Consider the following 27,526-nt stretch of genomic DNA (forward strand, 5'->3'; position numbering starts at 1 on the left):
TCATCATCATCATCATCATCCTAAAATAAAAACATGGTTATAGTTTTGGTGTAGTTAACCAGGTGTCTGCAACAAAATTAAGTTGCGCTGTCTCTGGGCGACGAGCGGACTAGCCCAGACAGCATTATGAAAAGTGCACATTTAACCTCACAAAGCTTGGTGGCAATCGTAGAAACTTTGGAAAGGACACGCTGATGTTCTACGCAATCGTTAATTATTCGGCTAAATTCGGCAAAAACAAGACGACAGATGATCATTTTTTTCGCTAATGTTTTGAGCTTAACACAAACTAGCTAACATACCTAGCATCGTGTTAACATGTGCAAGTGCAACATAGTAAATGACCGCTACATGTACTAATGAACAAATGATAACCCGTGCTGACTATAATGCACCCACGTTCATTGGTTACAACTTGGTTGCCCATGCTGTCACTTACAACTGAATTACAACTTGTCAAACTAACGTAAGCTAAAGTTAAACCGACCTGGCAGCCTCAAAGGTCCGTTTAGCAGTTGAAGCAAAAGCACCTTTAAACCAAGCAGGTAAAGCTTTATAGCTGGCAGAAGATGACACCAAAAAGCAGACAACATCTCTGCGAGGATGTGTAACGCTGGTATCCGAAAGAGCCGTCAGTGCAGAGGCAGAGCAAACCACCACAACGCAGTTACGTCTGTGGGACGCGTTCCAATATGAAGTTGTCCAACATCGCTTCCTTCCTTAACACATCTTCTAACAACTCATGTTCCATTTTTAGATTACTAAATTAGACGACTAACAATTCTCTGACATATCTATTTTTAAAATCTTGACTTTTCAAAAGATTTTTTCCCCGTAGAGCCTCTATTTGAAATCATGATCCCTTAAAGTCATCTGTCACATGGCTGTAAAGCTGAAATAAGTGTATGATGGAGGGGACACGTTCTCGTCGCTGCTCCTTGGCTGCTTGATGTGCCGTATGATCCTTATCTGTAGATCCAGCATATTGCACCCTTCAGCTCACTGACTCCCTGATTAACTGCTGCCAGCCAGGTCACACGCGATAAAAATCAACTGAGGGATGACACATAGTATTCTGATAAATAATTTCCCAAGTTACACTTAAAAGAACAAGTTTCTAGAGCAGGGTTAGTCTGAACTAACAGTGAATTCTGGTCTGCCTGTCAGTTTTTCTTCCCAAGGGATCGCTTGATTCCACACCAGCCTACTTTTATTGGCGGCTGCTGTGATGGTGAAATGTAGGAATTCAGCTGTGAAAATCCTGATTGCACTAACTAAAAAAGAATCAAAATATGGTATTTTATTTATTTTAGATAGGTGACAAACTATGATATAACTGAAGTTGGCTGCACACTAACAGGCTGTATGAATTTATGATTTAATAAATTAGTCATCATAATTTCTCATAAATATTTATAGCACCTATCATGATAGTGAGGATTACAGCTTCAGAGAAATTATTTTTCCACTTCTAGAGATAAGCTACTGGCACTTTTGTGTGACACCCCATGACTTCTAATCAGGACCAATACCCCCTGCTTACAGCAGATACTGAACATCTTTGGCCATTTCACTGGGCTCAGAGAATCAAATGTCAAGAAGATATTTTCAGACATTATCGGATGAGTTTCACCGACATTTTGTGTCACCTGCCACTATGGAGTACAGTGATTCTGAGTTTGTGTGATACTTAGAGGTCACAAGCACCAACTTATTTAAGCAGCTATCAAATATAGAGGACAACGACACAAAGCATGATGACATAATGAATTATTAAAGCTTAAATAAATGATTCCTTGTGACTTTTTTTTTTTGTCTGAGACAAAAGATTAGAGTTTAAAAAATAAATGTATCCTCCCTGAGACCCCGTGACCTCAGAGGGGTATTACATTTTGACTTTTCTGCACCTTCATTCTTCTAAATAAGTGTTTCATACATGGTTCAACAATGGCAACTTCATTCTATTATGGTGTAAATTAACCCCACAATTCCCTTATGGGGTTTTTTCAAACATTCTTATAATATCCCAAATAGTTAGGTGAAAACTGGAGGTTAATTTCTTGCAAAATGTTTTTATTTACTCTTGTTTTTATTTATTCTTAACCTTTAATCATTCTTTATTTGTCTGATTTTTTTTCCTCAAGCCTGGCTCCAGTGTGACCACAACAGTAAAATGCAGCGATATTGAAAACCTCATGTGTTCTTTTTCTTTTTCTGGCTTCTCCTTTTCAAAGTCTCCACATTGGATCATCTGCTTCCATCTCACCCGATCCCTAGCATCCTCACCCCCACCCTGTTGCGGCAGATGGCTGCCCCTCCCTGAGCCTGGTTCTGCCGACGGTTTCTTCCTGTTAAAAAGGAGTTTTTCCTTGCCATTGTCAACAAAGTGCTTGCTCATAGGGGATTGTCTGTTTGTTGGGGGTGGGGGGTGGGAAATATTGTATATATTAGAGTCTTTACCTTACAGTATTATGCACCCTGATGCGACCGTGCTTGTGATTTGGCGCTATATAATTAAAATTTATTGAACTGAATTGAACTGAAAATCCTCCTCTGACCCCACTAACCCTCAGGATGTCCTCCTTCACTATCCACGGATCTTCTTTGTGGTCTTCCTGTTTTCCTCCTGCCTGGCAGCTCCATTTTCAGCAATATCTTCAACAGTATATTTGTCCACTATATTGATGTCTGATATACTCTTTTCTAATCCCCAGTAGAGACTCTGAGCATCTCCACCTCTGCCACATCCACTCCTGTCTTTTTATCAGGACTACTCTCACCAAACCACATGTCCCAGCTGAATATACGGTTAGGAGGTGATGGCAGAGGGGCACGATCATTTTTATAATGTGACAGACAATAATACTCTAAATGTGTCATAGATAATATTTTTACAAGCAGACTTGTAATTTTACTTCCATAGAATTTTAACACAAGATTTCTCCTTGTAATGGACTATGCAATTTCTCTACTTCTGAAGTGGAAAGAACACTGTTTGTGTAAATCTAATAATTTGTTAGAAAAAGTGTAGTATTTGATTGACACCTGACTGACAAATACCACCCAGGATTGAGTGGTTGTCCCAAAAGGTGAAATTAAAGTTTCTTTAAAAACATAAATGACTGCCCATTTTCATCTATAATCTACACATCTGAACAGATTACCCACTACAGTGACGGACAGGCTAACAGTGTGAGCTGAATCATCACTGGCACTCAAAGTAGGCCAACCAGTCTGTCCCTCATTTCAATAAAATTACAACCATTTGTGTTAAAGACAGGTCTGGGGCATTCACAATAACTTCCCTTTTTTTCCCTCTTGGCAGGAAAATCATTAGTATTTGTTCGCTTCTTGCCCAGTATGCAGTGGTTAAGGCTACTGCTGCAGTGACATGCAGTTGGCCTCGGTTATTAAAGTCAGCTCAGGAAGGCAGTTAAATGAGCATCAACATAAAGAAACTGTGTCATCACCACTAGCCTGATGGAGGCTGAGCTGCGGAGGCTGTGTGTGTAGTCAAAAGTGCATGTGTTGCTGTGAATTCAAGCTGAGAGGATGAGTTGTGCGCACATACGAGTGTTTGTTCACCCGCAGCCTGAGAGGTTGTGGGTCAGTAAGGCGAGCCGGCCTGCTATTGTTTAACGGAAATCGCATCTCACGCATGACTGTGGGATGATTATTTGGGATGATGGGAAATCAGGCAGACACATGAATACACAGTCGCACACGCGCACAAAAATTCCCACATACGTTTGAACGCACGCGAGACATGTTGGGAACAATACGTGACAGGAGGGTGTGTGAAGCAAATAACATGTGAACAGCGTCAAAATAGCTCCAACTAACAGTCACCTAGTCTTGATGACAACCACTGGCTGCCTGCAAAGCCCAACTTGTCTTATTTTGTAAATCCAGGCTGACAACAGCTCTGCGGGATCTGTCTATGTGTGTGTGTGTGTGTGGTGCATGTGTGTGTGCTAGTTAAAATGCAGTTTTTATTTCATTTTTTTCATAGACTTATTCTGGGTAAGAAGATGGTATTGGATATTTTTAGCAGAAAATGGCCCTAACTGTTTTCATATACTGATTCGATGCGCTCTTCCTTAACACTCTACTCCCCTGCTTGTATTTGTTCCTGATCAACTGCTACCCACGAGAGATGGGAGGTGAAGTGTCATATTGTGAAGAAAGGGAATTTTCTGGGTGTGTCATGGGCAATTTGGGCTCCGGAGTGCAACAGCTTGTGTGAATTGATGTTAGCTTTTTCTCTGGCTTTGAGCTGCCTCTTTTGTAGCTTTTCCTCAGAAGTCTTTGCCATGCGAGAGGCAGACAATCCAGGTTAGATTCAAAGCGTAGACTTATCCAGAGCTGCAGGGTGTAAAGCCTGTAATGACACGTGTACATGTATATGCAGAAAAAAGAAAAAAAGACAGACAAATCCAAGGGGAACTGCTTGTCTTGCAAACTAAAGCACAGGTCTATGTATACTTATTCTTGAGTTTGTTTAAATAGCAGAAAATATGCGTCTGTCTTCTGCTGACCAGTTCACAGCATATTTCTATTGGTGTGTTCTTGGTGTCATGTTTTGTGAAAGGAGAGAAGGAACCAGTCACATCAAATTTCTGGTAAAACTGGAAAGTGCACTTAATTTAATACTAAACCTGAGTGTGTTTTTAGGGGCAATGTTTTGCATACTATTTTTCCACAGTTAATAGGTGTGACTGTAGTGTAGCGGTTTCCCTAACAAGTGAAGGATCCTGGGTTTGATTCGAGCAAGACAAAAGACACAAATCCCTTTGGGGGTTATGTAAAAATCTGCCAAATCAAACATGCTACCTGCTGTGGCAGCCCTTTGTGAATAAGAAAGCAGCTGAAAGTAACTTTTAATAGAAGGTTGTGATAAGGATGCATAAGGATTAGAAACTGAGCTGGAGCACTCAGATCTATAGGTTTTCTCTAATTAACACCGATTTGTTTTTTCAATATATGCATAAACTGTGTACAGTGTAAAAATATATATTGACTTTTATGCCCAGCTTCAAATGATGTTGCTTAGAAAAATATGAGAGTTGTAAATCTCTTGACAAGGAAGCACATAAGTGTACTTTCTAAAGTGTTAAACTATCCCTGTCTTTGAGTTCAGTACTTTAACATTTAATGTCTGTGAAGGTTCTCATTTAATGTTTAGATCTTAGTGCTTTACCCCACTTGTTTGCGGTTGTTTGCAGAGCCCAGCGTGTCTCAAAGGGCACAGCAGCGTGGGCTTCCAACCCAGCCTCAGCTCCCTATGAAGACACGAAAAAACTTACTGAAAGAAACACTTTTATTGTAACTAACAAGGAAAAATGAAAAGAAACCCCAGGAGAGGCAATTCAGAAGGAGAACCCCTCCACGGATGGCCAAATGTGTCCTGTGAGCTATGGATGGGAAAAGGCAGTAGACTATGTGGGCAGAATTGGTAATAGCTGTGTCACTTCAACTGTAGCCACTACAGGTTTTCTATGGGGAGAAAAGCCAAAGGCCAGCTTGTAAACATGAAAGTGAAACCTGAGATTTTTGCACTTGTTTGCAGTGGATCTACAGACATCATATACCAACTACCTGGCTTCACATTAGATGTAGAACATTTTTTGGAATATTGACACTCACTCTGTTTTACATGCATTTCAATGTCTTTAATAATAACTCAAAAGTTGACTGTGTCCTAAAATCTTTTGCGTTTTCATTACTGGATCACCAACATGACCATAGCTGGATGGCTAAATAATCAGGAAAAGACAGGTCAAATCATTGTCTGTTCAATCGCTCATTTTTAGCATGTTTCAAACAACATGCTGAACTTCAACAAGCTTCAGACAGCTGATCAGCATTAGAGTAAATTCCTCTCACATGATAACTTGACCGTATAATAACTTGAACTATAACTCTTTCCAGTTTCCAGGAAAGATAAGCATAACTCTAAAACCATCCTATCTCACAAGCTTTCAACAACTTCCCAAATTAAACTTGGGCCAAGCAATCCCTCCATTTATGGTACCTGCCTAAAAGGTGGAACCGAGGGCAGTCTTTCAAAATATGTAAGAGTCTATACTGCGTGTTTTGGCTGTGGAGGCTTACGTGTAAAGATGTTAATAATGCATGCAAGATGTGCACAATGAGTTCATCAGAATGCAAGAGACAAAAATCTGTGTATATGTGTGTGTGCGCACATTCATGTTTATCAAATACATCCCACCACCATTATTGCTAACTGTCTTAAGGGAGTGAATGTCTTTCTATTAGTAGATGTAGAATGAGGAACAGTGGGAGGGATATTTGCCTGCACCAATTAAGACTGTCATTAACTCTGTACACCGAACACTCACACACACACACACACAGCGAGACAGACACACACACACAGTATTTAACACATTCAATTTAACAGTCTGTGAGTCAGTGTGTGCCTCTCTTTCTGTTGCTGTTGTCAATGAGACGGGATACGAGGAGACTCTTTCATCTCTCGCTCTCTCTCGGCTTTTTTCTCTTCCTGTCTCACACTCCAGGATTATGTGAACACGGAAAACCTTCAAGGATGTTTATGTGTACTGCTTTCTTGGCTTCAAGGGCGTCAGCTACCCCTCTGTTAAACCCCAAAACCCCACTTCAGCTCGGTCAAGCAGTCCGGTCTAGCATTGTGAAATGGGATCTGAATAACTGTTTGGTATTTTTTTAGGTCATTTAGAAGATATCACAGTGCGTATTTGCTTTCCTGTATGTCTAACCCTTTTTAAAAGACATTTTAAATGTTGAAAATGTACAGATATGTAAAAGGAAATGTGCCTGAAGTAGGGTCAAATGTTATCACAAATAATCCAGGAATGGTCCTGGCTCATTGGTTTTTTTAAAAGTCTTAAGCTCTGTTTATCATTACTTACATTCAGTCTGATTCTTACTTTTTGCATTTTCAGCTTTGTACTTGTTTATTGCAGTTACAGTTGTGTTTGTGGTATTCCTCCTATCAGTTCACGTTACATTCCTTGTTCCCCGTATATAGTGAGATACTCTCTGTTTCGTTACTTCCTGTGTTATTTTGATAGTCATGTATCTTTTTGCCAAATTTACCTCCCAGAGTGTTGTTATCAGATGTAGTTCAGCTGTGTGTAGTTCCCAAGTTGTTTCCATTCTGCCACCCTCAAATTGTTTTGGTTCTTTGGCATGTCCTACTGTTACCTGACTTTGTTATTTTGTAGCCTTTCAGACTACTCAAATGGCTTTAATAAAGGTTCTCATTTGATCCCTGCCTTCTTGCGAATCTGCATTTGGGGTCCAACCATCATTACATGCAAACCCGTTTTTCCTAATGTCTAAGAGTGGATGGGAATCATTAAAGCAAAGATACAGTAAGCAAAAGGTGTGGTGGCGTGAGGATAAGGAATGGGGATGGTGACAAGAGGCCATTACTACTCTCAACAATTGTGTTTATGATTATGTGTTTATGGCTGGTCAGCAGAACTTTCAGATAAATTCGGATCTTTAAATGTGACCTCCCCAAACACTCATTGCACACTTTGCTGAGGATACAAAACTCTCTGCACCAGTGTAAAGGTCTATATTCACACCCAGGATAATAAGGAAGGAAACATAGATGGAAGCTGATTAAAATGTCTCACTATAATTAAGACCGCCCAGGTTTTCTCATAGGGGACCAGTACAGTTGATAAATATATAATCAAATTCCCAGTATAACATATTTTCTGTGGCGGAATCTGATTTGATGTTTAATAAAAACAAAATCAAGTTAATCTACAGTCATACTCTAGATTTAAATCCACAGTTGCTAATGTTTACCAGTCCTGATTGAGCTGCCTAACTGACCAGAGGAATGGTGGATATGAATCATGTCTAACGTGGTGTTTCCGTCCCAGTCTGCGCTAAAATGCTAATAACGTAGTCTGTTTGGGCTGCGGGGAGTCCATTACGCTGACTATATCACATCCTTGTCCATTGGGGGACACACGCTGGGGAATGCAGAGAGGAAAGAAGACTGAGAGGATCACACGTATGTTCTGGGAAAAGTGTGCGTGCGCGTGTGTGTGGCTCTGTGAATGTGTGTTGAAGCTCGGACACAGCAGACATGTGTCACCTCAGCTCTAGTGCCGTCAAGCTAAACTGACATAAACAGCCCCAGGCGGCCCTATCAGAGATGGACTTTACATAACGGCTGAGTCACTCACAATCTATTTTTATGGCTTTGAGGTGTGTGTGTGTGTGTGTGTGTGTGTGTGTGTGTGTGTGTGTGTGTGTGTGTGTGTGTGTGTGTGTGTGTGTGTGTATGCGTGTTCCAGTGCATCTGCATTATTTCTGAGAGCCAATTTCTGAAGGTCTACAATTTTAGTTGTAGACCTTCACAATGAGGAATCTCCCCTTTTACAGTGAGATCATCGTAAAAAGATGCTCAGGAATGAGCAGTAGGGGAGGGCAATTAATTTTCCCAAGAGGCCACAATTAGGGCTTAATTGTAACATCTACTCTTGGCAGTTGCAGTTTATACAGTTTAAAAAGAAATAAATTTAAAATTGAGCCGAACTGAGTTCAACTTCTTGGCGCAGCCCTCGACAAAAGTCCCAGTTTCTCACCCCGGCTCTACAGCGTTCACTCACACAGGCAAAAAAATGCTGAGATTAGTTTTAATACTTTGTCCCTCCTAAAATTAACCCCTATGGAAATCTTAACCTGAAAACAAAGTACTTGCCCTCAGACAGCTGAAGCTGTCTCAGGATGACCCAGCGTCACAAATATGATATTCCACAGGATGTCCCAGACATACAGCCTTGTACTGATGGCAGTGAATAATAAGATGGCACACGAGTGAAGCAACTAATCATTTCTCAAAGAGGAGCATGTTTTCTGTCTCATTACTAACTTCTTTTTTTGGTTTTGTAAGCACATCCTTAGCAATAATGAACCGTTGATGCTACTGCAATATACAGCTTAATGCACAGGACATTAAAAAAAGACTTTCTCTATAATTTCAGTTGGACAAACTAAGATAAAAACAGTACAGTAACTCTGGGGTCTCATATTTGCTGTTCCAGAGCCATATGTCGCTCTTTTTTTTCCTATCTCCAGTGACTCAATGTGACTCTGAAAAAAAAAGGACTTATCCCCTTAATTTTGCTGAACCTACCCTGCAATGCATTGATGGTTCATAATACTATGGATTCTGTTGCTGAACATTAATTCAAATCAAATTGAACACATTTTTGTTTACATTGACTATATTGAGAGCTATATTATTTTTTATTTTTTATTTTTAAATTACACCCATTAATAACATTAAAAGACACATATTTATATTTACTAGGTTATCACCCTCATTAAGGTAAAATAAGAGAAATGCACTTTATTTAACCCGAAAAGTTAAACTTCTCTGGTTATACCAAGTAAAAATGTTATTTAAACACTAGAAATACATAACAAATAGCTTAAATAAGTTATTATAAGACTCAAACACATTTTGCTGCTCCATAAAGATTTTTGGTGTCAAGAATTGCTTAAAATCAGCTCTGTGGAGTTTGCCATCCCCTGTTCTACATCAAAACATCTTTAGTATATTTGACTTGAGATTGTGATTCCAGTTTTAAATTTTAATCTGTATTTAAAAAACCTTTATTAAACTTCTTCTTTTTTTTTTTTTGTAGCCTTTGGTGAGACAGTCAGGATTTGATTAAAGTCGAAGCATTTTTATATGAGATATTCTCATTATTACCAAACTATATAGCATGACCAAAACCAACAAAACCTCAAGGTAACATCGCAACTTAACAACCACAAAATGTTTTATTTTTGATGTCATGAAGTTAATTAAACTCATTTCACTTCAGTGACCGCATCGCTATGGGGTATGTATTAGTGTCTGTGTGAATGGATGGATTCACTCGAGGGTTAATGAGATAGACACACGCACACGCATAAACACACACACCCATGTCACATTTGTTAAAGCATTCACCTTAAAGTAATTTCAAGTCAAAGCAGTTTGTTAGCTTTTTAATTTTTAAATGTAACTTGGTAATTTCATGACCCAAACATGAAGGTTTTACATTTTTCTAAAAATCAGATGATCTCAAAACAAAGACCAGTTCTTTCAAAGTCAGCTTCTGTGCTCTTTGACAAACACCACATTTTTCCATCCCAGATAAAAAAATTCTGACTATTTACATTCATATTTATGATCTGGTCATCTGGTCTGCATACTATATTTATGGGGGGGAGTATTATGCAGGGCTGAAGAGTTTTTTTTTTACATGTCTGCAGCAACACACACACACACTTTGTCATATACAATTTGCGCACATTGTGAGGCTTGAATATGTTAACAAATCCCTTCTTCTCTTCAAGTTTCAATAATTTACTTTTATCCCTACATATTTCATAACTTCAATCTCAATTGAACCTGGATCTATCAAAACGTATTAAAATTCAAGCAGGCTGAACGAATCCTTTCCATCTTTGTCGACGTCCTCCTTAAAAAATTAATATGCAAACAAAGAGAAGAAGAAGAAGATTACCTTTTTTATAGTCTAACTGACCTGGGTACAGGTGATGCAAACACGGCTGGAGTGCTTGGTTTAAAAGGTGCAGCCATGGTTCACAGTTTATAACAGAAGAGATGCTAAATTTAAAACACACACACACACACACACTGGCCAAGCCTTTAAACAAATGATGAAAGACCATCTGTTTGTCACTCAACGTAACAGCACCCCTAATCAGCCAAGTCTCAGTAGAATTTAAAGAAAAGTGTAACAGAGATTCAGCGTGGTTGTTCGCAAGAAGATCCTGAATTTCAACCCACTGACCTGCTGGGGCCTTTCTGTGTGGAATTTCTATGTTCTATGTGTTCCTGAGTGGGTTCTCTCCAGGAATCTGGCTTCCTCCCACAGTCCATGCATGTTAGCATTAATGGTGAACTGGTCTTAGGTGTGAATGGTTCTTTGTCTAGCAACCTGTCAAGAGTGCACCTTGCTGCATGACCCACGGAAAATGACTTGATGAATGCACTCGATTTGGAGCCAGCCTCAAGTGGTTATTTGAGGAACTGCAGTCTTTAGCACTTGCGCGCTACCTTCACTTTTCAATTGCAGAGGTTTTCACTGGTGCAGAACAAATTGAATTTCACAAAACTGATTTTTGTGAAATTTAATTTATGACCAGGCTGAATGTTGCAAAATGTTTTTGTAGACATGGAATCACTGAATATAAAACAAATAATGAAGCAGTCTAAAAGTTTCAGATGTTCAATTTTACTGATGAGTAATAATTTTAAAATATGTTGTTATTTGGTGCTGCGGTTTCCAAATGTGTCTTGTCATTTTCAGGTTACATTCATTCACATTTCCTGAACAGCAGATGAGTGTGTGTCATTTTATCTATCTTAGCATTGATTACTTTGCGTCCGAACAGCAAGTTGCCTTCATTTGCGGCTATAAGAACAGTAGACTTTAGTACTATTTTGACATGCTGAATAACGAGAAAAACAATATTTCTCTCAATGGAGGTTGGAACTTTTAGAGGTGGCAACAATAACATGAACCAAAATTTTGTATTTAAACAGGAGCTCGGAAGGTTGTGTCCGCCCCTGAAAAAAAAGTAACTTTTTTTTTTTGGAGTGGGGCAGAAGTCAAACTTTCGGGTTATTATCTCTTTGTTTTTTTCATGGAGAAAGATGCTTCCATACTAAAGTGACTGTTTTTAAAAAGGGAACGATAAACACAATGGAAAATATATTCGAGAGCTAGCTGCTTCTCCCATTTCAATATTAAAATGAAGCAGAAGAGAACAAGATCAGTGTTTGCTGTGTTGGTGTACCCGAGAACATCGACTAGGATAATAAAAACACACCTTAGTGAGGAACATTTGACAAATTTTAAACAAAACAGCTGATACAGTCACCACAAAGATACATTTTTTAAAAAAAAATCAGGGATTGAGTTATGATATATTTTCATCTCTTACAGTGTATTTGTTTAATTTAGGTGTAACAAAACTGGTATTAATCTGCTGTGTTGTTTCCAAATGATGCTTATGATTCATCTCATTCTCATTAAAGAAACAGCTGGACAATGTAGGAAGGATTCTGTTCTTTTTTTAATAATCAGAGTGTGTATGATAAGGGTTGTTTAACAATTTGCCAACACAGACACACACACACACAAACACACTACATAAACTGCTTATGCCCTTACACAGTTGGCACACTACAGTATTACAGTTTACACATGTATTCAATGAATGAACACATTTTCAATAAACTTGAGTGAATTTCATACTCATGAATGTGTGTGCACTCCTACTGTACACACACACACACACACAACCTGTCTCCCTCACTGACTACCACTGAGCCTTCCCTGCTCCACTTTTTTTGTATCTGTCAACCAGGAGCATGTCAGTGTTTAACCCCCTCCCACGCTGTGACACACACACACATATGCACACATGCAGCCATTTTCCTTTACAAAAAAAAAAAAAAACTGCACAAAGTCACTCAAACATTTTTTTTTACCCTTCTTTCTGTGTTAAAACACACATACACAAACCAGGACACTAGTTTAGACAGACACAGACAGCTGGAGCAGGTATTATAAGTACCTTTCCATTCCTTCTCTTTCCCTTGTTATGCCATTACTGAAGCTGATAGAGTCGGAGCTGTCGTTTTCAGCTTGTGTGTGTGGCCACGTATATGTGTGTGCGTGTGTGTGTGTTGAGAGGTGTCACAGGCTCGCTGCATATTTGCTTTTGGCTCGCAGAAATCATTTAGTTGTCCGGTCAAAAAGGGCATCTGCCATCCAGCCACTCTCCTTTTCTCCGCAGGAGAGCACTCACAACAGTTTAAGAGGCTGCGGGGTTTCTTCCTCATGACTGCATCCAGCATTTAGGCTGCTCTTGGATATTTAAATACTAGAGTGTTGCAACCGTAGCTCAAAATAAGAAGGTTTAAAAATTTTAAGCCTAAACTTGCACTTTCCTGGTGAGTTAGGCTGAGGAGATGCTCAGGCTTTTTTTTTTAATCCCCTGTGGTGTTTATGGAAGAAATAGTGATGTGGTCTAGCAAGTGGCGAAACTAGAGTGTCAGCTGCAGTCAGCGATTATCTCTCAGTAATCACTGCTCTGTTATATTTCAAAGTATCAAGTCATGCGTTTTCTTTGTCCTTTTGTTGTGTCAGGATGTGTAAGATATATTTATGTTGCAAAGATGTGAAGAAAACAAATCAACTCTACTCTGCAGGTGATTGAAAAAATAAATAACACGAATCTTTCTCTATGCATTCACACTTAAAAAATCAACATGTCCTTGGTGTGTCCTTCAAATCCTTCACTTTGAAACATCCAAAATGTGTTAATTTTCACAGTTGAATGTTGGTTAAGGTAACATAAAATGCTTTGGACCATGGTGAAAATGGCAGGCATCTCACATGTGTAATAGCTTTATGGGGCATGTGATAGTCTGCATGCATGGGGGGCCAAGGTGCCTGCAATAGGGACAAGTGCTTGGCCAATTTGCAGCGTGTTTATTTATGTGTGTGGGTGTAAGAGTAAATATCAGTACACCTTCCTAAACCAAGACTGGCCATAGAACAATGAAATAAGCTCACAGTTGTCTGGGGGAATTAAAAAATGCGCTATGCGTAAAAGAATTAGCGGAACATATATGATAAGGACGCAGAAACATGGCACTAGACAGATTAGGAATAAGACGCACAGGAGCCAGTGGAGATAATCCCGTTATCTCGTTGGACGTAAAATGCCAATGTGAAGCATCCTCGGAGATCAGGATGAACTGAACATGAACTAATGCTGCGGATATACGGCAGGAGGAGTGGGGGCAATCAATACTGGGAAACTGAGGTAAACACTGTTATTCCTGACCTTAAGGAACATCCACGCAGTTTACCGCAATGTCACTGACGGTCTCCGTACTCCACTCATTGCGATCCCACACACGCGCGCACGCTCCGTGTTCCGTTTGACACCAGTTCGATGTCCCCCCCGCTAATGACATTGTTTCACCTTTGAGAATTCCCCATCAGTACCAAGAGCGCGTCTCCAATACATAAGAGATTATTGATGAATGGTCGCTGTCAAGTTGAGGAGAAAGGAAGCCGGGGTTCTGCTCATTAAAGGCTCGGGATAACCGGGTGCCTGTGGAGACGCACGCCGGTCATCACCTTTTAACCAGAGCGCATTTAACATTACGCGCGACAGGAATGCGCGCGTGTACACACGCAGACACGGACACAAGAGATACACAGATAACCACGAATTAAAAAAGCAAAAATACAACACGAGTATAACTCAAATGACAAAAAGGAAGACAAGCAGACTTACAAAATGACCCTGGGCTCTGTTGGTTCCTCTGTGCGACCCATTGTGATATTTCCGTTACTCCGTTTTAACGGAATCCTCAAATGCCGTGGTCGCAGTCCACGTCTCTGCAAATGTACCAAAGGATCACATAGAGAATGAGGAGAATGGCGAAGATGAAGAGTGCTACTAGGATGGCCTTGGTCACCGGAGAGATGAGCGACTGCATGTCAGGAGCAGAGCCGGGCAGAGCGGCGTGGAGCTCCGCGTCCGTCCGTACTCAGTCTGCTATCTCTCTCGCTCTCCTCCTCTCCTCTCCGCCGCTCCGGTGGCAACTGTTGAGGATGGAGCCTGGGGCTTTGCCGTGCTCAAGCACACACATTTATAACCTGACGCGCATGCACACGCACTCCGCCACGCGAATAGCCTCTCTACCAGCGATCCGGGCGCGCAACGCGTGGGGGCTTCCCTTGCTAGAAGCGGCACAGCAGTGGGTTGTATTTCCCCGGATCCACACTCCCTCACTGCCTGTCGCACATCAGAAGACGCAGCGACAGGTGAGACTGGACTGATAACACCCGCGCTTCCTGCAAAGAGGACGGCAAAAAACAACAACAAAAAACACTTGAAATTCACCAATACAATACAATAAAATAAAAGCCCGCACAGATGTTTCCAGACACAGAATGGAAAAGTGCTAAGTTGCGCGTCGAGCTGCTGCACTTGTCGGCAAACAGGTTGATTAGTATTCCTCACAGCGGCGTGTGTGAGTGTGCATGCGTATGTGTGAGATGGCTGGGGATGACAGGCTATCATCTTATCACGACCCTTCGAACCCCCCTTTTTGGCCAAGCTGTCAGTCCAAGGATTAAAATATAATTCTATATTTTTAATGTTTCCATTTCCACCTGATGCGCGCTTTATTCCTATTTTGTTGTATTACTAATCAGACTAGCCTAAGCGGTTGGTACGTCTTGCGCATCTTTTTATAAGTATTAATCCTATAATAAAAAGAAGATGGTGTGCAAATGCCATCAAAAACTCTTGTCACGTATACTCCATCTGGGCTAATTAAGACAAGGTCGTAACTGATAAGGCTAGAGGATATGCGCCTTTCCTCACATAAAATGCAAGATATCCATGTTTAAACCTATATGACCGATATACGTTAAGAAATTGGGAGTCTGTTTTATTCAGAAAATACAAACACTACATGACAGAAGAGATGACTGCATTAAACAGCTTTTTAATGTGAGCAACAGTTAATAACCCCCGAAAAAGGTCGTGTATTTCTGCATGATATTCCTATCAGATCATCACGGTTACCCACCACCCAAGCGATTCAAAGACATTAAATCACTGAAAAAAACGCGCGCTTATTTTAAGTTGCCATTTCCAAAAACGGTGCAAAACAATAATGGGATCAAAGTCTAGAAATAACTGGGCTATTAAGGCATCACTGATGAACATTTAGGCTGCAGAAGTAGGGCACCGAAAGGACATTATCAGTTGCATGATGAGAAGCGCAGCGTTCACCTCGAATACCACCGTGCACCACTAGATGGCGACAGATTTAAATTTCCATGTCCTGATGATGGTGTATTTGATTATTCCGCACACTATCACTGCACTGTAGTCTTGGATAAGAATCATGACAGCTAAACGGGCTTAATACGCGTAGGTAAGGAGAAATAAAATTAAGTTTTCAATTATTTTCATATCAAATATGCACTACTCACGCGTATTATTGTTTGTCGTGGTAGAGAACAAGGTGGTTAGCGAACGTTAGCTTGTGAAGATTGTGGCCTATTTAGCAGAGTGGCTGAGGAAGCTAAAGCCAGTTATCACTGCTAATAAGTAAGGGAAAGTTGTGTTATGTGTCACATGTGTCGTTTAGTGTGAGCTTAAATTTGCTGTTGAATGCCACATATAAGGAGGTACCGCAGCTATGAAGATGCAGTTGCAAACGAATGTTATATCAAAAGAGAAAGACCAATGTTTGCAGCAAATTGCTAGTGGTTAGCTCACTAGCTTCAAATAGGCCGTAAATGCTCGCGAAGTAGGTGCGTGCATATTGGAACTTCCGTTCTGGGCCTTCAAGGTAAAGTCCCAAGTAATGCGCTTTATATTGCAAGGTTGTGGAAAAATACGAGTTCGTAAGGTTCAGACGAACTACACAGTTTGTTTTTCAATGAGAATGGTAAATGCTTAAAAGCCTGTTCCGGTATTGTTTACTTAAAGCGTTGAGGAAGCTTTTAATTTGAAGACGCCGTCGCCTGTCTTCCTGTGTTTTCTCCTGCTGTTGTTATGAATGTTTTTGAGGTTTGACGAGCGCAGCTAGCTAGCTAGCTAGCTTGCTGCCTATCTAGCAAGCGACTTAAAGCCACTTAACCAAACCGACACAGAGAGTGCGTTTGCATATGGTACTAAGTGGCTGTCAGTGTGTGTTAAAACCCTGACAGATATTTATCGGCCCCGTTGTTTCATTGTTCAGTTTGTGTTAGGAACAGCGTCAAACCTGTAACCAAACGGTCCACAAGTCCAGCGGTAGCTAGCTTTTTGCCAGGTTGAGCTCAAGTGATTTTCACGTTAGTCAGCCATCTAATCAGAGAGCAATGTAACTCCGAATATAGGCAACATCGGCGTAATACAACAGTATAATGTACTGTGGTGGCTGATTGAAATAATCTATTCTCGATATGTAGCTGTGTTTGTAAGAAATATGCCTATCTTATGGTTTGACGGTTTAGGTTTATCACTTTACATATACTTGTAGTTCTTTTAAAACATTAGAAAACAGAGTTTAGAGTTTAAATTAGAATATATACAATCATAACTGCTACACTTGCATGAAGGCAAAAAAAAAAATGGAGGAAGAAGGCCAGAATGCAAGCGTACCTGTGCACGTCAAAACACAAGCATGTAAACATACAGACGGCGGCATGCTTCATGTGTTCACATGCTCAGAAACAAAAGAGACAGAAAATAAGCACAACAACTTTGAACTGAGACGCTAAACTGGCCAATTTCTACAGATCAGTAAAGATACAGCTTATCTGACTTGGTATGCAAGACTTTTCTTTATGTTTTTAGATTTAAATAGTCTATTGTTCGTGGTGTAGTGTAAATCTTTCTTCTCATGGTTTCATAGTTTCACTCCGCAATTGGAAATACACGTTTTTTTAAGGTAGTCAGACACCACCCCCCCCCCCCCCCCACACACACACACACACACACAATCGCTCTTCTTAATTAAATTTAAGGTCATAAGTCTTAAATTTGGTGAGGTAGCTGTTACTTTTAAAGAGCTTGGTTAGGCGTGTGTGTGTTTTTTAGTGAATAAAAACCAGTGGGATCTGAAATATAAGTGACTATGTAGAACAACAGTTTTGCTACCTATCCTCAGGCTTAATATGCAAAAATGTTTTTTAAATTAATGTTGATTTTTTTGGATCATTCCTAATAGTGAACTTATGTCTGATTCATAAAAGATGCTTAACACAAAAAGCCTTGCTTAAGCAGTTTCTAATAAACCCATAAATAACTCATTTTCTTCTGTAATCTATGAAACTGAAGTCAGCTTAAATTACCAGCAGTGGCCTGGGGGGGTCTCCTATTACAAATATCAGAGATAGCCGTGAAGCAAAAGGTAAAAGCAAACTCTTTGGAGAACAGGCTCATAGTGGTGGTTAAGGAGAGTGAATCCAGACAACAAATATTATCCAGTGGACTAAATAGCGGGTGGAGGAATCCAAACAAGCAGCCTGGAAATGTGTTGCTCCTGCACTGACTGGGGTTGGATAGAATTACAGAACTGTAAAGTACACCAGTGGCTTTGAAAATCGCTCCAGTCTAGACTTAAGATTTGAGGTATGGTCACTTCTGTGCGTGGTAAGGTTTTGTTTTTAACAGGTTTTTCTCTTTAAGCATACTTAAGATAGTTTTATATGTTTTATAAATGGGGCCCTAAAGCTCGTTTTGTTGGTTGCCAGGCTTCATACCACCATGGGTGTTTATTTTTATATTCTTTCATATTTATTTTTGGTTCAGTGTTGTGGGGATTGAAAAGAGCTGCCGATTTGCTCGTTTAAAAATAAGTAACCATGACTTATGGGAAACTCAGTTAAAAGTTACTCACATGCAGCAAGTTCTAATCTGTAAATAGACTTAATCCATGCTTGGGAAAGTGAGCCTTCATGGCCACAAAAGGGATCTTGGTGAATATAATTATTTCATCCATGATAGTTTACAGTTATATTATGTCCCTTTTTGGGGGAGTTTAAATACATTTTACTCAATTTGTACATTTTACATTTGTTTTTTTGTAACAGTGTTTCTTTGTTTTTATGTTATAGACTCAAGAGCTACTCTATGTAAGATGAACACTGAGGACAAACTGGAAGGCATGCTGCTGAAGTGCAGCAGCGGAGGAATAGACGGAGGAGGGAGAGTTGGCCTGGGCAGCGGAGGAGGACTGGTGGTGATGACACTCGGGGAACGATCGCTGGCTAACCACCCTCTGCTGGCCGAGGATGACGACGACGAAGACGACGACGAGGACTTGACTCGAAGCTCGCTGGTCACTCACGACCTGGTCCCTCCAGAGCAGCTGATGATGCAGGAGGAGATGACGAAGAATAGCGGTGGAGGAGAAGAGGAGGGAGGAGCCGAGGTGGGAGAGCATTTCCCCCTAAAACTCACGAATAAGTTTCCCTGCTTGCTTCATATGCCAGTGAGTTCACGCTGGTTTAGAAGTAGATCAGATTTTGATAAGCTCATTTCTGTGAGTGCATCTACAATCTCCACTTGATCAGAGTGAGTTTGCTTTTATGCATGTTATGTTGACTTAGCCTGACATTTTGGACTGTTCAGTGCAATCAGTTCTTTTAACACACAAAAAGTACTGTTAGGTAGCTGCTAATACTGCAAACTACTTTCACACTAGTTATTTTTAGGTGCCGGAATTTTCTTAAAATTTGGTCAAAAATAGGGAGCTCGCATTAGTGTTTTGTTTTTTTTAATGAATGACAGAGATTTTAATTAAATTTTTTTCTGTCACTTTGACCCACTTGTTCATATTCAGAAACAATATATTTGTACACTCTGATCTTCTGAATCAGAATAAACTTGCAGCAAATGTGAACTTTAAAATAGTAATTTCTATTCTAAGAATACAGCATAATGAGGATAATCTGAATTCACCCTGAGGGACAGGTTTAAAGCATTGCTTCTCCTTGGGAACTTTAAGAGCTGGAATTGTATGGTTTGTGTTGTTTGTCTGCCTGTAGTTATTACAGACAGGTTATTTTCAGAAAGCTGAAAAGTGGCTACATACATTTTAAAATGCCAGTCAGAGGATTTGAAAACGCTGTCCCTGGCCACCTGGCAGATGTAATCTCTCAGCCTGTTCTGGGTTGTAAGGGGCTGAGGCTTCTCTCTGGTATTTTATGCCTGAGGCAACTGTATGGTGAGATGCCCTCACATTGGTTGATTATGCTCTGCTTGCCCAGTTGCACCTGTCTGACCTGGATAAAGTGGTAGCTGGCTGGGTGGCCCTTAAAGTAGGTCATGTGCGATATTCAAGTGTATAAATGACTATGGTCCTACTTTTACAGTTGAGCATCAAGCAGGAGCTGAAGTTGTCTGAGCCAGCGGTCTATATAAAGAAAGACAAAAAGGCAATCAAGGATCTGACAATGTGTCCCAAGAAGAAAAAAAGGAAGCAGCGATCACCAGCAAAGGTGAATTCCATCTGTGGAATTTTTATATTTTTAAAATACCAGGGACGGTTGTGAAAATTCAACACTACATGTGTTCTTTTTTACCCCCTTTGTAGATTCTCAGCATCAATGACGATGGCTCATTGGGCATACCAAACCCCAAGTGTCACGTCTGTACTCACTGTAATGCTGCGTTCAGAACCAACTACCATCTACAGAGGCATGTCTTCATTCACACTGGTATGAATAAGCCTGGCATGTATACAAAAATGTAAAACATGTTGCTGTGAAATTAGATATGTTGACAGTAGGGGATCTTTTAGTCATCAAAAGAAGCTAAAAACTAAAAACAACTGGTTTTCATATATGTTACTGAAAACCTAGGTGAGAAGCCGTTTCAGTGCAGCCAGTGTGACATGCGCTTTATTCAGAAGTATCTTCTCCAGAGACATGAGAAGATCCACACCGGTGAGTAACAAACAGTTTGGCAAAATTCTCAATTGTTATTATAATTATTGCTATGTTAGCCTGAACTTTTTTCTTTTTAAATACTTGTCTCTAGGTGAGAAGCCTTTTCGCTGTGATGAGTGTGGGATGAGGTTCATCCAGAAGTACCACATGGAGAGGCACAAAAGGACTCACAGTGGAGAGAAGCCCTACCAATGTGACTATTGTCACCAGGTACTATTCTTTTGATTGCTTGTAAATTAGTGTATTCGTAAGCTCCAAAATTGGTAAATATTTTAATTAGAAAGACATGAAAGGTCTATTTCAAACCTTTAGTTCAGTCATTTTGGTTCGGACAAAGGGGAATTAAAATGTTGGGTTTTTTTGGTCTTCTGTTCACTAACTTTGAAAAAGAAATTTGTGAACTAGTTTTCTTTGGGTTATTTCACAACGACACTGGGGTCCCTTTAAATTGAGCTCTGGCTCATTTTCCCCCTTAGTGCGGTTCATTTGTGCAGGTGTCAAGATGTGTGCTCGGCTGCTGACAACCACACCGAGACCCTTTGAAAAGGGTGGTCAGTGGGAGGTTCTAGCTAAATACCTTCTTGCATTCTGGGATGTGGCAGAGTACACAATCTGTACAATATTGCCATTTCCATGCAACCCAAACTTCAGGTGGATTTCAAAACAGTATAATAGGGATGACAACTTGACCATCTCGTATAATCATGGCTTTAGGAGTAAATTTTTTAGTGTAGTCCAGTTGTCCAGACCTTAAGCACCTTCCTGTGTTTCTAGCCAGTAAGTGGACTGATCATTCTCACGTAGTTTTTAGTATCGCGTTTTAGTTAATTTGGAACTAGCTTGTAATTTTCTTTGAAAAGAAAGCAGAATATGTGAACATATCAAACTCATCAGTTGAACAGATGAACTACAAGTGTGAAGATCTCCTGTGTGTGGATGTATTTGTGTATTTGAATAGTTTGTGGTACAGTGGTTGGCTGTAATATAAAACATGTACGAATATGTGTTGAAAAAGGATGAGGATTGTAAAGCGCTTTTAGTGGTCAGTAAGACTATAAATGCACTGTGTAAATGCCACCCTATTTCAAGAAAACACAGGTAGAGACAGGATGATCTTCTGTCTTTTATTTTGACTCTGTGAACTAACTTATCACAAAAGAATACAAACACTAAATATTGCAGTGTAAACTGTCATTGATTGCTTAGTCAGGCTAAAATTCTTTGCTGACATGTTAACAATTTGCTTATAATGATAGGAATGCCTGCTAAACAGTTATTACACAAGATATTTTTTAAGTAGTTCAGCTTCTGTGAATTTGTTGAGTGCATTAAACCTCTAAGTACTGTGTTTAAGACCTTTAGACTAAAAAGAGTCTGCTTAAAACTTAGTCTGGTTAAATGGTGTTTTTGGCATTCAGCTTTTTTTGCCGTCCTAAAAAGATTGTGTGATTAAAAACACATTTGGTGTGAAAACACTGTCACTAGTGCTCATATTAAAGATCGTTATGGGTGTAGAGAGTAGACAGGAAGAGTAAAATTGTGAACTCAATATTAGAGCCAGTAATGAAGGTTCATGTATAAAATAAATGCATTGTGTCCTCTTTCTGCAGTACTTTTCCAGAACAGACCGGGTTTTAAAGCACAGAAGAATGTGTCACGAGAACAGAGAGCGAAAGGCGAACAAGACTGCCGGTAAAGTCGGACCTTTACGTGAAGCAGACTCTTTAGGGCCCCCCTTTGTTGCCAAAGAGTGCTCACTGCCCAAGAAAAAGCGCCAAAAGTGTACAGACAAGAGTTCAGGAGCTTCCACTACTGCCCAGACAGAAGGGCACACTTTTACCGTGGTAGAAACAGAAGAGAAAGAGGAGCAAAAGGGAAGTCTTTCTCTATATGCTGTGTCCTCCAAAGTCAAACATGAGTACGTGATTGCTGACTACTCTGTGGACCTTCCTGAAGAAACGGCTAACCAACACCAAGATGGCGACGTCTCTTCGGAAGAAACAACTTCTCCTAAGCTACTTCTGAAGAAAGTCCCCAAGCGGAGTCTTAAGCAGTCAACTGAACAAACTCCTCCTTGCTTGTCCACTTTACCCTCCTTTGAGGAAAATACTAAGGTGGCACAGTACACCTTTGAGATCGTGGACAAGCAAGGCCTCTTAGACGTAGAAGGCAACAGTGAACTCGAGTCAGTTGAAACTCTTCAAGGAGGACAAACCAAACCAGCAGCCAGCAGCACAAACTATGACGACGCGATGCAGTTTCTCAAGAAGAAACGTTACCTTCAAGCTGCAATGGCTAACAACAGCCGGGATTATGGCCTGAACACGAGCAGCATCTCCTCTCAGCCACCTGTTACACAAACTGTGGTGTCAACAGTCATCGACGAAACTGTTCCCGCCACCATCCTGGAGCCCCAACCCATGAACACAGAGATTAAGACTCCTCATGACAAGAATGTTTTGCCTGATGAGGTTCTTCAGACACTGTTGGACCACTACTCCAACAAAGCCAATGGGCAATCAGACATTTCTTTCAGTGTGGCTGACACAGAGGTTACCTCAAGTATATCTATCAATTCCTCCGATGTTTCTGACAGCAGTCCGGTCGAGAGCCTCGGAACATCCAGCGCTCAGGCTCAGCCGCCTGCAGAGAAAGTGAGTCTCTTGCAAGAATACTCCAAATTTCTCCAGCAAGCACTGGAGAGGACCAGTCAGAATGACAGCTACCTGACCAGCCAGAGCCTCAGCTTGGTCTCTGAAAACCCCACACTAGCTGGACAGCCTCTGTTCTCCACAGAGAAACAGTTTCCTTCCCCCAGCAGGTTCAAATCAGGGATGAGCTCTCCACTAAGGTCCACCTTAGAGAAACCTCACTATGGGTTGCTGGTCGGGGACTCCCAGCACTCGTTTTCCTTTTCAGGCGACGAGACCACCCCTCCCTCTGCGGTGTCCCCAGCTGAGGAGGACTTTCTGGAGCAGGTCTCGCCCTCAAAAAAGACTGACTCTTCACAAGGGATACTACAGACTTTTCAAATAAGCTCCTTTGAACAGAACTTCAAATCTCATTTCCAGACATCAAGATCTGCAGCCTCCTCGCAGTTTACGGTTGCCAACGGACAAGTGAGTGTTCGAGGACACAGCACAGAATTCTCAGAGTTCCCTTTAGTCCGAGTCACTGAGACCAGGTCTCAACTGAACTCATCCCCTGACGTTTCGACCAGTGAATCGTTTGGCTGAAGAAATGGAGGCGGGAGCGTTCATTTCTGTTCATCATTTCTGTGGCACTTTATCTCGTCTTTCCTGTGTTTTTGCCAAATCAAATCCCACTGCAAACGAGGGGTCTTTCTTTTTTTTTTCTTTGTGTAAAGCAGTTATAATTTTGTGTTTTTACGTTCTAAACTTCTTAAACAGGAATACTGAAAAATGATAATCATACTATAATTAGCATTTCCCCTTTTGGAAAAAAAGTCAAACTTCCTCCAGAATGTACATTATGAGATTAAGCGACCAAAGTGTAATGCAGGAGATTAATATTCTCTAATTCCATTGCCATTATTTTTAATGTTTGTGTCAATCATTTTGCCTTGCACACTTAACGATCAAGTCACACTTGCTGCTTAATGCAATATTTAGACTTATTAAAATGTAGTTTGCATCTATGTACACTCCCCCCCTGAGTTTTTCAACTGCACTGGGGGTTGGGTGGTCCAGAGCTGCACAAACCTACTGTTATTGATACTTTTTCTTTATGAATGCGTTAATTTTTTTCTGCATTTTAAGATCAAAATCTGTGATTCAACTGAGCTGAAATGAATTGGGGCCACATAAGTTTGTCCTGCTCCCGAAAATCATGCCCCCTTCCCCCATGGCGGTGGTAGATTTTTTTTTTTTTTTTTTTTTTTGCTTTAGCTACTTCCCCTTGCTCTTTGTTTAGTTTTTTTTTTCAAAAAATATCACTTAGAGCTTTTTTCTTTATTCCAGCGGTTAAACTGTCTGCTGACATGCACGGTGACACAAAGTTGTGTTACCTATTAAGGGTATTTCTGCAGGATGTGTGTAATGAACGGTACAGGATAGATTTGACTGATTGTGTTTGTGCTACCTGGGATCGAGCTCGCTATCCATTTTGCAGATTTGAATAATAGGTATATGAAATTACATTTAACATCATGTGAATTAATGTATTCCCTTTTGGAATGGTTGGATTTCTGGTCACTGATTTTACAAACATGACTCGTGCAGGATAGACTGACTGCACTATTTGGGAAATGTTTTGGGGTTTTGTTTTTTTTTCCTCCATGCCCCCCTCTCCCCCAAACAAAAAAGTTTTGGCCATCAAATAGCTGCACACATTTAATGGTTGCAGGATCATTCTTAGCTTCTGTTGTTAAAATGCATAAAGATTCAGGGTTGTGCTTTGTGTTCACACAGTTTGGACGTTTTTCACGTGTACATTTATATTAGATTATCACAGTATGTATAAGTCACTTTTTGTTAAGAGATTAGTGAAACTAACCACTTAATTCGTATAAGTAGAAATTCAAACTAATTCACTTTCTTTGATCACTTAAAAGGACGTAGCTCTTATAAGGGAAACAAACTTAAAGTTCACGATCCCTTGTATTCAAGAGAATTTGATTAAAATGAGCAGTTTATTATTTTGTGCCTTCTTTTAAAAGAAATATTACAATTTCCTTTAGTCATTCCTGCACAATGCATTTATTTCTACTTGGTCTACGCTCTAAGGCTACTAGTTCCACTTGCACAATACAGACAAGCACATAAGCTATCAACATGTTCACACCTTCATACGTTAAGAACTGGGAGCTTTATTTAGTTTTGCCTTTTAATATTGTATTATTTTTAAAATTTTAGCAGAGACATATCACCAAACTTAATAATCAACATATTATCTGTAGTTGGGAGGAGTTAACGTGTCATGGACTCTTCTCCAGTATGTGTGTAAGTGCAGATTTAAGTTGTAGATGTCTAGATTTGCTGATAATCACTGATTTGCTGGAATTTTCTGGTCAGACTCATCTGTACGGGCGTTGTTGAAACCATGCAGTTTTAAACGGGGGTGGCAATGAGTTAAGTCTTTTCTGTACTTCATTACACTGTTGATTGTCGTCCACGTCTTAGGTGCTATTGTGTTAAACGATGTTTTTATCTTTTTGTTTTTCGTGCACCATCCAGTTTAGGTTTGAAACCAATGTTGAGCTCCCTCTTGTTACAGCTCCTCTGACAATCAGGGACACACAGAACCACGTTAATCATCGAATACTTTATTCTTCCTCAATGATCATTCCCTCTAGAATGTATAGAAGATATCCTGCTGTAAATACATTGTATATTTTTATGCTCTGAGAAGTACTGTTAGGTTTTATTTTGGTCCATAGAAAGACAAGGCGTGTGCAAGAAACACTTTTGTCAGTGAATTTGGCAAGTTAATTTGTTTTTAAGCATTTATGAGATTCAATAATGAAACGGTCCATCTTCCTGAGAAAATGTGGCTTTTGCAGAAATCTCACCACTGTATCAATATTATATTTTCAGTTTAATTGGTGATTGATCAAAGTGAATTTAGATTTTTGTGAATGTTCATTATGATGGGTTTTACTGTATAACTATCATCCGTATGATATATTAAAATAAAATTCCTTTTCAACATATTTAAAGTAAAAGAAAAATGTTCTTAGTGGTGGAAATAATCCTCCATTCAACAGCTATTAGCGTCTTGAATTTGTGTTAAAATATCACTTAAAAGTTATAGTGTGGTTGAAATACCTCACTAGCTGCCCTTTTTTTTTTTTTTTTTTATATTGTAAGCAATCTTTAAAAGCACAGTGCAGATAGAAATGATGGTTTTGTAAATTGTACCCCATTTAGTTCTTTGAATTTTGAATTCAGTTAAAGTGGAAACCTATTGGAAATAATGAAGTATGTGAGCAGTACGATGAATATTTCCTTTTAATTAACTATTGTCAGTAACCTGACCATAAGTGTCCTTGTATAAGCTAGAGAAATCTCATTTGTGTGCGTGCGTGTGTGTGTGTGTGTGTGTGTGTGTGTGTGTAAAAAGATCAGAATTTTTTGATAAAAAGCTATTTTTGAAACATGTCATTTAAAGCACTGATATGTACAGTATATCATATGCAGTCATTCTCGCTACCCTCATTTATCTCTGTATAAGTCGTTTGTGTCAAGGTTTTTCAAATACAGATGGGAATCTGAACTTTTTCTTGATTTTAAAGAATTTGCTTCACAGTAAGGTTGGTCTTACGTTAGGTTTATTCTGCATGGTCTCTGACTTGTTGGGTCAAGTGAACTTGTTTTATGGATAATGTGCAGCTTTAATTGTAGCTGATTATTTTCAGTCAAGTAACCCATATGATTAGACTTTGCTTACAAATCATTGTATATTGCAAATCTGATTAAATTGTTTTTGATTGTTGTGTGTCATGTCCTTATAAATAAATAATTCACAGCATGTGATCTTGAATTGTTGTTGATGTACAGAAGGCGTGCAGCTGCTGGTGAAACCGAGTGTGGGTGGGTAAATGTGTTTCCTGATGGAAAGCAGCCAGAAAAGACATAAAGAGACGCTGGGATATTTGTTATGGTGTGTTAGGGGAATTCGAGGAGAGTAGAAGTGCTGCAGAAGACTGTTTTCATAGGTACACACTCGTACAGTAACAAATTGAAAATCTTTCACCATATCGTGGTACACGGTGACATCTTTTTCAGCAGGTCCAAAACCTGAAGATATATTCAGTTTACAGTGATATAAAAGTGCAAAGCATAGAATTCTCACATTGGAGAGCGTTGGAAAAAGAACTGTTGGTGTTTATCGTGGAAAAAATATGTGGAAAAACGGATATCAGAATAGTTCTGTCTTAATTTTCTGACAAACTGTTTGTCCAAGCACTGTAAGCCTTTATCACAGCCCAGTAAACCATGAAGGTCAACCAGTATGCACAACAACAGGAC

At 39.9% G+C, this 27,526-nt stretch overlaps 2 protein-coding genes across 8 annotated transcripts in view; one reads left to right on the forward strand and one right to left on the reverse strand.

Annotated features, from left to right (window-relative positions):
• LOC120731348 (dehydrogenase/reductase SDR family member on chromosome X-like) overlaps positions 1-15,150 on the reverse strand; it is a 48,822-nt gene extending 33,672 nt beyond the window's left edge. For 2 of the 3 annotated variants that reach the window (XM_040028359.1, XM_040028357.1), the window contains exon 1: positions 488-2,374. In XM_040028359.1, coding sequence (XP_039884293.1) covers positions 488-593 — 106 coding nt within the window. In that variant the 5' untranslated portion in view covers positions 594-2,374. Of the gene's footprint in view, positions 1-487; positions 2,375-14,370 lie in introns of those variants that run through there. The other variant, XM_040028358.1, reaches the window with a different exon arrangement.
• A 754-nt stretch (positions 15,151-15,904) lies between these two features.
• On the forward strand, positions 15,905-26,987 carry znf148 (zinc finger protein 148). 5 transcript variants are annotated; one of them, XM_040028315.1, is made up of 7 exons: positions 15,905-16,027; positions 18,702-19,078; positions 19,962-20,087; positions 20,183-20,306; positions 20,451-20,534; positions 20,629-20,747; positions 22,148-26,987. In XM_040028315.1, exons 2-7 carry the CDS (start codon positions 18,725-18,727, stop codon positions 23,771-23,773), a joined length of 2,433 nt encoding a protein of 810 aa, XP_039884249.1. In that variant the 5' UTR covers positions 15,905-16,027; positions 18,702-18,724; the 3' UTR covers positions 23,774-26,987. The 5 variants fall into 5 exon arrangements, with proteins under 5 accessions (XP_039884249.1, XP_039884253.1, XP_039884250.1 ...); XM_040028319.1 differs by having other exon boundaries at positions 18,702-19,018; XM_040028316.1 differs by having other exon boundaries at positions 15,935-16,023.
• The last annotated feature ends 539 nt before the right edge of the window (positions 26,988-27,526 follow it).

Source organism: Simochromis diagramma, unplaced genomic scaffold, assembly GCF_900408965.1.
Source record: "Simochromis diagramma unplaced genomic scaffold, fSimDia1.1 OVJJ01000343.1, whole genome shotgun sequence".
Lineage (NCBI taxonomy): Eukaryota > Metazoa > Chordata > Actinopteri > Cichliformes > Cichlidae > Simochromis > Simochromis diagramma.